This window comes from Somniosus microcephalus, chromosome 11 (assembly GCF_052327205.1).
Source record: "Somniosus microcephalus isolate GS21.2 chromosome 11, FLI_Smic_1.0, whole genome shotgun sequence".
NCBI lineage: Eukaryota > Metazoa > Chordata > Chondrichthyes > Squaliformes > Somniosidae > Somniosus > Somniosus microcephalus.
Genome location: NC_140997.1, coordinates 56179619 through 56189377, shown reverse-complemented (window position 1 = coordinate 56189377; position 9759 = coordinate 56179619). Strand labels below are relative to the sequence as shown.

At 45.7% G+C, this 9759-nt stretch overlaps 1 protein-coding gene across 9 annotated transcripts in view; it reads left to right on the top strand.

Moving 5' to 3' along the window:
- Positions 1-4445: 4445 nt before the first annotated feature.
- Positions 4446-9759, top strand: part of brd8a (bromodomain containing 8a) — a 69812-nt gene continuing 64498 nt past the window's right edge. For all 9 annotated transcript variants that reach the window (XM_086000712.1, XM_086000718.1, XM_086000716.1 and 6 more), the window contains exon 1: positions 4446-4531. In XM_086000712.1, the coding sequence (XP_085856838.1) occupies positions 4510-4531 (22 nt within the window). In that variant the 5' untranslated portion in view covers positions 4446-4509. The remainder of the gene's footprint in view (positions 4532-9759) is intronic.

The following is a 9759-nucleotide window of genomic DNA, read 5'->3' as shown; positions in this document are numbered from 1 at the left end:
TTGTGTTTAAAAAAGTATTCAGCGGGGTCCATGTGATTTCCTAAGCACATTATAAACATAAGCAGATTTTTTTTATTGCTTTTAGAATGTGGCCATTCCCACTTATGCTTTCAACAAATTAAAAATTTACAGTCTGGGAGCAGAGCTCTGCCTGTGTGTAAAGATGCCTGTGCAAAGCTGGTTCCTGCTGACAAGAGTGTACCTAATGGGCCTTCTTGCCTGCAAATCACATTCTGCAGCTACTAGTGTCAGACCAGTTCCACCATAGTGTAACCACAATTTGAGAGTCAATGGACACAAAGGAAAGGATAACTTATTAAAAGACACCATAAATTCAGGATATGAGACCGCATTTAAAATGTTTGCATTATATAAAGGTATTGGCCCAGATTTTGATGAAAAGATAATTATTAATGCGCAAATCCGCCAGGAACTTGTGGCAAGGAAGAGATACCCTGTGTATTGAGTGGGTGAATTATAACAACATAATTTGGTTCAAACTAATTATGGAAAGAGACCAGAAAATACCAAAAGTAAAAGTGCTCAACTGGGCAGGTGCTAATTTCAGTGATTTAAGAAGGGACCTAGCACAGGTAGATTGGAAAAGGCGATTGCAGGGTAAAGCAGTGACGGAGCAGTGGAGGGCATTCAGGGGAGAGATAGTTCAGGTACAAACTAGGCACATTCCTTTGAAGGGAAAAGGTATAGCGTCCAAAGTTAATGCACCCTTATGGATTATGGAAAGTACAGGAGGAAATTGAAAAAGTTAATATGGGAGGCAAAGAGAGGTTACGAGAAAAGATTAGCAGGCAACATTAAATTGAACCCTAAAACATTTTATAAATATATAAAGTGTAAGCAGTTAGCTAGGGAAAAGTTGGGCCTATTAAGGACCCAAAGGGAAATCTTCATGGAGAGGCAGAGGACATGGCAAAAGTATGAAATTAATACTTTGCATTTGTCTTCACAAAGGAAGCGGATGAAGTGATGGTTACACTAAAAGAGGAGAGGGAAGTTATGGACAGGATAGTAATAGATAGAGAATACATACTAAAAAGATTAGCATTACTGAAAGTTGTTAAGTCACCTGGTCCTGATGGAATGCATCCTAGATTGCTGAAAGAAGCAAAGGTAGAAATAGCAGAGGCATTGGTCACAATCTTTCAATCCTCATTGGATACAGGAGTAGTGCCAGAGGATTGGAGGGTTGCTTATGTTATTCCACTATTCAAGAACGAGGAGAAGGATAAACCAGGAAACTAGAGGCCAGTCAGCTTAACATCAGTGTTGGGGAAGTTATTGGAAACTATTACCAGGGACAAAATAAACTTTCATTTGTGAATGCATAGGTTAATCAAGGAGATTGGCATGGATTTGTTAAAGGTAAATTGTGTCCGACTAACTTGATTCAATGATTTGATGAGGTAACAGAGAAAGTTGATCAAGGCAGTGCAGTAGATGTTGTATATATGGAATTTCAGAAGGCATTCGACAAAGTGCCGCACAGGAGGCTTATTAAGAAAATGTAATCCCATGGAATTAAGGGGAAAGTAGTGGTATGGATATAAAATTGGCTCAGTGACAGGAAGCAAAGGATGGTGGTAGATGGATGTTTATCAGACTGGGAGGTGCTTTGCAGTGGTGTTCCCCAGGGATCAATTTTGCGCCCATTAATCTTTTCAATTTTTATAAGCAACCCAGACTCGGGTGTAGGGAGCAGCATTATAAAGTTTGCAGATAATATGAAATGTGGCAAAGTAGTAGATCATGATACGGATAGTTATAAGCTTCAGGATGTCATAGACAGGGTGGTGAAATGGGCAGAAGCATGGCTGATGGAGGTTAATGTGGAGAAGTGTTAAGTGATGCACTTTGGGAGGACTAATATGGAAAGACAGTGTACTATAAATGGCATGATTTTGAAAAACATAAATGAGCAGAGAGACCTTGATGTCCATGTACACAAATCCTTAAAGGTGACAGGCCAAGTTGATAAGGTGGTTAAAAAAGCATATAGGTTATTGGGTTTATAAATAGAGGAATAGAATATAAAAGCAAAGAAATCATGCTATAACTTTATATAGGCCTCAGCTGGAGTATTGTGGACAATTCAGGGGACCACACTTCAGGAAAGAGGTAAAGACCTGAGAAAGGCTACAGAGGAGGTTTACCAGGATGTTACCAGGGACGAGGGGCTTCAGTTATGAGGAGAGGTTGGAAAAGTTAGGACTGTTCTCCTTGGAACAGAGAAGGTTAAGAGGTGACCTAATAGAGGTTTTCAAGATGATGAGAGGTTTTGATAGAATAGATAGAGAAAAATTATTCCCTCCGGCGAGTGGGTCAACAACTAGAGGTCATAGATTCAAAATCATTGGAAAAAGATCAAGAGGGGAGATGAGAATTTTTTTCATTCAAAGCGTTGTCGGGATCTGGAACGCTCTACCTGAAAAGCTAATTCCTTGAATAATAGCTACTTGAGGATGAAGAACTTACAGGGTTATGGACAAAAACCGGGGATGTAAGACTAAGCACGACTGCTCTTTCAAAGAGCCAGCACAGACACAATGGGCCAAATGGCCTCCTTCTGTGCTGTAAGTTTCTATAATTCTATGAATTCAATGTCAAATCAAGTACAGAAAGAAATAGAGGTAAAGAAAGATTGGATTGATAGAAAGGAAAAGTAAGAAAAAAAATTTAAATAAAAAATTTGGCACTTTTAACATTTCCAAAAACAATTCACAACCTGAACGTATGAGACTCCACACTTATAATTTTTTATTTTCTGGGCAAGAGTGGTTACTTGCAGTAATTAACAATTATTAATGGCCCAGAAATTTGGGTCTCCACGGGTGAGTACGCACGGGGTACTCACCCGTAGGCCCAATGGAAGTGCGGGTTTCCTGCATGCACTGCGCATGCGCGGGAAACCGGCACTTCCGTTCCCCTGAACGAAGAGGTTCAGAGGTTGAACGCGTGCGCAGGAGAGGCTGCGCGTGCGCATCGAACTTCGTTTTTTTTTGCAGGTTTTCCTAGGAAGGTAAGTCTCCAGAGGTTAGACATAATGGCCCAGAAATTCGGGTCTCCACGGGTGAGTACGCATGGGGTACTCACCCGTAGGCCCAATGGAAATGCCGGTTTCCTGCATGCACTGTGCATGCACGGGAAACCGGCACTTCCGTTCCTCTGAACGAAGGGGTTCAGAGGTTGAATGCGTGCGTAGGAGGGGCTGCGCGTGCGCATCGAACTTCATTTTTTTTGCAGGTTTTCCCGGGAGGGTAAGTCTCCAGAAGTTAGAAATGTAAAAAGCAGGCATAAGGCCTGCTTTTTACAAGGTAAGTGGTGAATTAATTAAAATTAAAACATTTTTTCCACAGGTTTATTATTTTTAAATACTTTAAAGCAAGGTAAGTTTATTTTTAGCCCCGTTAGAAAATAAAATAATTTTTTTCAAAAATTTAAATTATAGTTATTTCATGTAATTTATAGTTTATTTCAAAAATGTGATGTTTTAAAAATTTTATTTTAAGATTTAGTGCTGTTTTGGGGCCGTAGTATTTATAACTTTTGACAGGTCTTCCTGTCAATCTTATGAATGGAGCGTGATCCCAGGGGACGCATCGAACTAACTGCGCCCCTGGGATACGCAAGCACTGCGCGCCAGCAGCTGGACCAGGCCCCGGATCGGAATTTCACGCGGGCCCACAGCTCAACGGCTGGCGCGCAAGGTAAGTGCAGGTCAGGGGCTTACACCCACGGGAAGCCCCCGCCCCGAATTTCTGGGCCATTACATCGTTAAAAGGGTACTTACGGTGTTAATTACTAGATTTAACTTTCTGTGGTGAGTTTAATGGGAAAATAATGTTTAAATGCAACAACTTGATGAAAATCAGGGATAGTTTAAGCACGAGATGCTGCTTTTGCGAAGCTAACGGAGTGACGCAAATCGGCTAGCAACTTGTGGCAACTCGCAATTCACAGGGTATCTCTTCCTCACTACAAATTGCTGGCCCATTTACAATAACGGCGTGCGTGATTCAGGCACCGTTACTTATTCCGCAAAATCTGGCCCAATATATTTTCTACTTAACAGTACACATGCGGGGAAGTAACCGGTTTATAATGCACAGCAATGCATGGGCCACTGAAATGTAACAAAATATTTGATGCATTGTCAAATCTGAATACAACGTGTACATTTGCATGAGCATTGTGCTGAGTACCATCAGCATCCTCCAGCACAACAAAAGGGGCTTCTAATTATTCCTCATCCATGTTCCGGGGCTGTTGCCTGGTAACTCCGTGCAGCCCATTGAGAGAGCTGCAATAAGGCACCAGAGAACCTGTACTTTCTGTGGAAATGTTTTTTTTCCAAAAGGAAAACCTCAGTAAATTATATAAATTCTTAACTGGTGGAATGCACAGCGACTGAAGTTTATAAAATTTGGGAAAAATGTCGTAATTGTCCGCGGGGGTCAGAGGTCATAGGGTGCATGCGCAGTGGTTGCTGGGATGATGGCGGCGGGGATTGGCAGTGAGTAGCGCGGATAAAGAAATGTCGCGGAGGGAATCGGCGATCAGTTTGTGCTTGTGAAATAGAGTGTGAAACTGATTCAGGGTCGAGGAGAAGGGCTTGCCGAAGAAGAGCCGGAACCGTGCAAAAGAAAGAAAGGGCAGCAGCGAGCAGTTTTGAGCCGCTGACCGGCCCCGTCTTTTTCTATTGGTCGCAACGCCCGTGTGGTTCGCCGTCAGTGTTTAGATGTTCAGCGCAACATTGCTTCGAATCTGCATCGATAGATTGGATAGTGGTGGCGTAGCAATTCAGATACTGGTTAAATAGCATAAGCCAAGCTGACAATTTTAAAAATTATTAATTCTTGGGAGGTGGGCACTGCTGACAGGGCCGCATTTATTGCCCATCCCTTATTGCCTTGCGAAGGTTTCAGTGGGCCGCCTTCTTGAACCGTTGCAATTTTCTCTGTAGCGGTTTGATCTAACTGAGTGGCTTGCTGGTCAACCACGTTGGTGTGTCACATATTGGCAAAATCACAGCCTTGAAGGACAGTAGTGAATCAGTTTTTTTTTTGCGAGAGTCCAATAATCACTTTTACTGAAACCAGCTTTTTATTTCCAGATTTTTAAAACTCGCGCTCTGAATTGTTAGTTCAGGTATTGAAGTCCCCTGAATTACAAGTCTAATTACATAACTATTACACTACTGTACTGCATGCAGATTATGTGTTGTCGTCCTTTAAGTTGTTGCAGCCCTTTAAGTCCTGCTCTCAATTGCAGATGTATACAATAGCTGGTCCCAGACTAGGAATATTACAGACAGATGCAGAGTAAAGCTCCCTCTAATCATGATGAATCAGGAAAAGGAGGCTTATGATAAATGTTGGTTTCATTATGCAGTAAAGAAACAAGCTGAATACAGAAAGTGCAGAGCAGAACTGAAAAAGGAAATGAGAGGGGCAAAGAGAATGTATGTATGTGGGTAATATAAAAGGGAGCACAAGTATTTTAAAAACATAAAGAGCAAAGAGGATAAAAGAAGGGTGGGACCTAAAAGGAGATGATCTTGTGGAGGCAGTCGGGTATGGCTGAAGGACTGAATGAGTATTTTGCATCTGCCTTCACCAGAACAGGATGTTGCCAATGTCAAAGTAAAGGAGGAGGTAGTAGAGGAATGGATAGGCTAAAAATAGATAGAGGAGATACTTAAAAGGTTGGCAGCATTCAAAGTAGAAAAGGCACCTGGTCTGCTGACCCCTTTCTACTTCTCTCAAATTGCAGGCCATTCCCAATGCTGGTAAATCAGTATCCCTGGTAACTATACTTGGCACAACACCTGTGTTCTTATTAAAATATCTGACTCTTGAGTAATGTATGGGACATATATACATATATACAATAATAATTGAGATCAATGGATTTAAGTGAGGAGCACTATTTTTACATACTTTGATTTATGGGCAACATTGGAGATCCACTTTTATTTTTAGTTACTTTTTTTAATACCAGTTATTGGAGATCAGCAGCAATACTTTTTCCATCATTTTGCCTCTATATATGAAATTATTTTTGCTGCTATTTGGCCTCCTCGGTCAACTAATAATTTTTTTAAAACGCATACTGTGAAGGGAGAGGGAACAAGGGAGAGGAAGGGAAGCGCACATAATACAGAGCGAGGTAGAGAACATGTGCAATTGGCAAAATAAAATCACATGTAGAGATACCAATGAGAGAAAAAGAGCCATGTAACAGAAACATAGAAGATAGGAGCAGGAGTAGGTCATTCGGCCCTTTGAGCCTGCTCCGCCATTCAATGAGATTATGGCTGATCATTGAAACTCAGTACCCTGTCCCTGCCTTCTCCCCATATCCCTTGATCCCTTTAGCCTTAAGAAATATATCCAACTCTTTCTTGAATATATTTAATGAACTGGCCTGCACCGCCCTCTGTGGCAGAGAATTCCACAGGTTCACCACTCTCTGGGTGAAGAAATTCCTCCTCATTTCAGTCCTAAATGTCCTACCCCTTATCCTTAGACTATGACCCCTGGTTCTGGACTCCCCGACCATCGGGAACATCCTTCCAGCATCTAGTCTGTCCAGGCCTGACAGAATTTTATAGGTTTCGATGAGATCCCCTCTCAATCTTCTAAACTCCAGTGAGTATAAGCCCAATCGACACAATCTCTCCTCATACGTCATTCCTGCCATCCCAGGTATCAGCCTGGTGAATCTTTGCTGCACTCCTTCCATGGCAAGAACGTCCTTCCTCAGATAAGGCGACCAAAACTGCACACAATACTCGAGGTGCGGTCTCACCAAGGCCCTGTACAACTGTAGCAAGACATCCTTGTTCCTGTACTCGAACCCTCTTGCTACGAAGGCCAACATACAATTTGCCTTCTTAACCGCCTGCTGCACCTGCATGCTTACCTTCAGCGACTGGTGCACAAGAACACCCAGGTCTCTTTGCACTTCCCCTTCTCCCAATCTATTGCCATTCAAATAATGTGCCTTCCTGTTTTTGCCACCAAAGTGGATAACCTCACATTTATCCACATTATAGTGCATTTGCCATGTTTCTGCCCAATCACCTAACCTGTCCAAATCGTACTGGAGTTTCATGACATCCTCCTCGCAGCATACCTTCCCACCCAGCTTTGTGTCGTCTGCAAATTTGGAGATATTACATCCAATTCCCTCGTCCAGATCATTAATATATATTGTGAACAGCTGGGGTCCTAGGACCGATCCTTGCGGTACCCCACTAGTCACTGCCTGCTACTCGGAAAATGACCCGTTTATTCCAACTCTTTGCTTTCTGTCCGCCAACCAGTTCTCTATCCAAGTCAATACCTTGCCTCCAATCCCATGTGCCTTAATTTTGCACGCTAATTTCTTATGCGGGACCTTATCGAAAGCCTTCTGAAAGTCCAAATACACCACATCCACTGGTTCTCCCTTATCTATTTTACCAGTTACATCCTCAAAAAATTCCAGATTAGTCAAGCATGATTTACCTTTTGTAAATCCATGTTGACTTTGTCCGATCCTGTCACTGCTTTCCAAGCGCTCTGCTATTACATCTTTTATAATGGACTCTAGCATTTTCCCCACTACCGATGTCAGGCTTACCGGTCTATAATTCCCTGCTTTTTCTCTGCCACCTTTTTTGAATAGTGGGGTAACATTAGCTACCCTCCAATCCATGGGTACTGTTCCAGAGTCTATCGAGTTCTGGAAGATGACCAGCAATGCATCTACTATTTCTAGGGCCACTTCCTTAAGTACCCTAGGATGTAGATTATCAGGCCCTGGGGATTTATCGGCCTTCAGTCCCATCAATTTTCCTAACACCATTTCTCTACAAATACTGATTTCTTTCAGTTCCACCCTTTCATCAGACCCTATGTTCCCCGGTATTTCTGGGAGGTTATTTGTGTCCTCCTTTGTGAAGACAGAACCAAAATATGTATTTAGTTGGTCTGCCATTTCTTTGTTCCCCATTGTGGCGTTGCCACATTGGGGAAACACTGTGTGTATGTAGATAAACCTGTATAATCCCCTTTTAACTGCTGTATTCCCCTCCCCCCGCAAGACAGTTGCAAGCTGAGAGGAATAAGGCATGTTCAGACTTGCCTGCTGCTGAGAGAAGGAAAACCAATCAGGTTCCAGCAGGTGACCAATCCGTGAGTCATCACAGGTTCGCGGGCTTTACGAATTCAGTACTGTATTGTGAGAGTTGGAGTAAAGACCTATTGTAGCTCGCTGTGTTGCCTATTTCTTTACGCGGGAGACCGTAGTCCCCCACATTGGTGACCCCGAATGTCGGCGGCCGAAGACCCCGACTCACGCAGCCCTACAGAGGCCAGCAACGACCCGACGGCAACCAGCAGCAGCCCGATGTCGGCCGGCGCCGCGTCCTTGAAGCTCCCCACCTTCTGGGAACACCAAGCACCAGCTTGGTTCGCGCACTCGGAGTCCCAATTCACCCTTCGCAGGGTTCAAGACGATGAAGAAAGGTACCTCCACGTAGTCTCAGCACTAGCAAGCTCCACCGCCGCCGAGATTCTCTACCTGCTGGGGAACTCACCACAGACCGGCAAGTACTCAACCATTAAGGGCCGCTTGCTGCAGGCTTACGGCCTGTCCAGGGAGGAGAGGGCCCGCAGGCTTCTCTCACTACCAGGCCTCGGCGACTCTACCCCGACCCAGTTGATGAGCCGGATGCTTGCGCTCCTAGGCTCTGAACCGCAGTGCTTCTTGTTTCGGGCCCTTTTCCTCAGCCTGCTTCCTCAGCAGGTACAGACTGCCCTCGCGGGGTCCCCGATCACGGACTGCGTACAACTGGCAGCCGCCGCGGACAAAGTCTTCGCCGTCGCCCAACTCGGCTGTGCAGCCGCGAGGCTCCCCGACACCACCGAGCGCGCACCGCCACGCCAGGCCGCAGAACTATGCTACTACCACGCGCGTTTCGGCTACAAGGCCCAACGCTGCAGAGCACCCTGCTCTTTCGATCAAACCAAGAGGGCCGCCCGGCCCAACGCACCAGCCCCGCGCCGCCGCCTAGGCCCGCTCGACCGCACCCCCGCCGCCACGATGGCCATCGGCACCGCAGGTAAACTGCTGTACATAACCGACTCCCTTTCAGGGCGCAGATTCCTTTGCGACACCGGAGCCCAATGCAGCATAATTCCTGCCTCCCAGCTTGACATCCAGGCAGGCCGCAGCGACCCACCCCTCGTGGCGGCAAATGGCGCAGCCATCGCTACTTTCGGAAAGCGACGGGCCGAGGTTTGTTTCAACGGCCAGCGATTTACGTGGGATTTCGTGACGGCCTCGGTGGCACATCCCTTGCTGGGCGCCGATTTTCTTTGCGCCCACGGACTCCTGGTCGACGCAGCAACTTTCGCTTCACTGGCCTGCCAGCAGAGCAACAGCCCGGCCCTCGTCGGGTCCTGCTCCGCCCCGGCGCATGACGACTACGCCCGCCTACTCGCAGATTTCCCGAGGCTCACACAACCGACCTTCTCGGCCGCGGCAGCCAAGCATGGGGACGAGCACCACATCGCCACTACGGGACCACCAGTGTTCGCCCGAGCCAGACGCCTGGACCCAGCCAAGATGGCGGTGGCCAAGGAAGAATTCGCCACGATGGAGAAACTGGGCATCATCCGCCACTCGAACAGCCCCTGGTCGTCCCCCCTCCACATTGTGCCCAAGCCGGGCGGTGGCTGGCGCCCCTGCGGC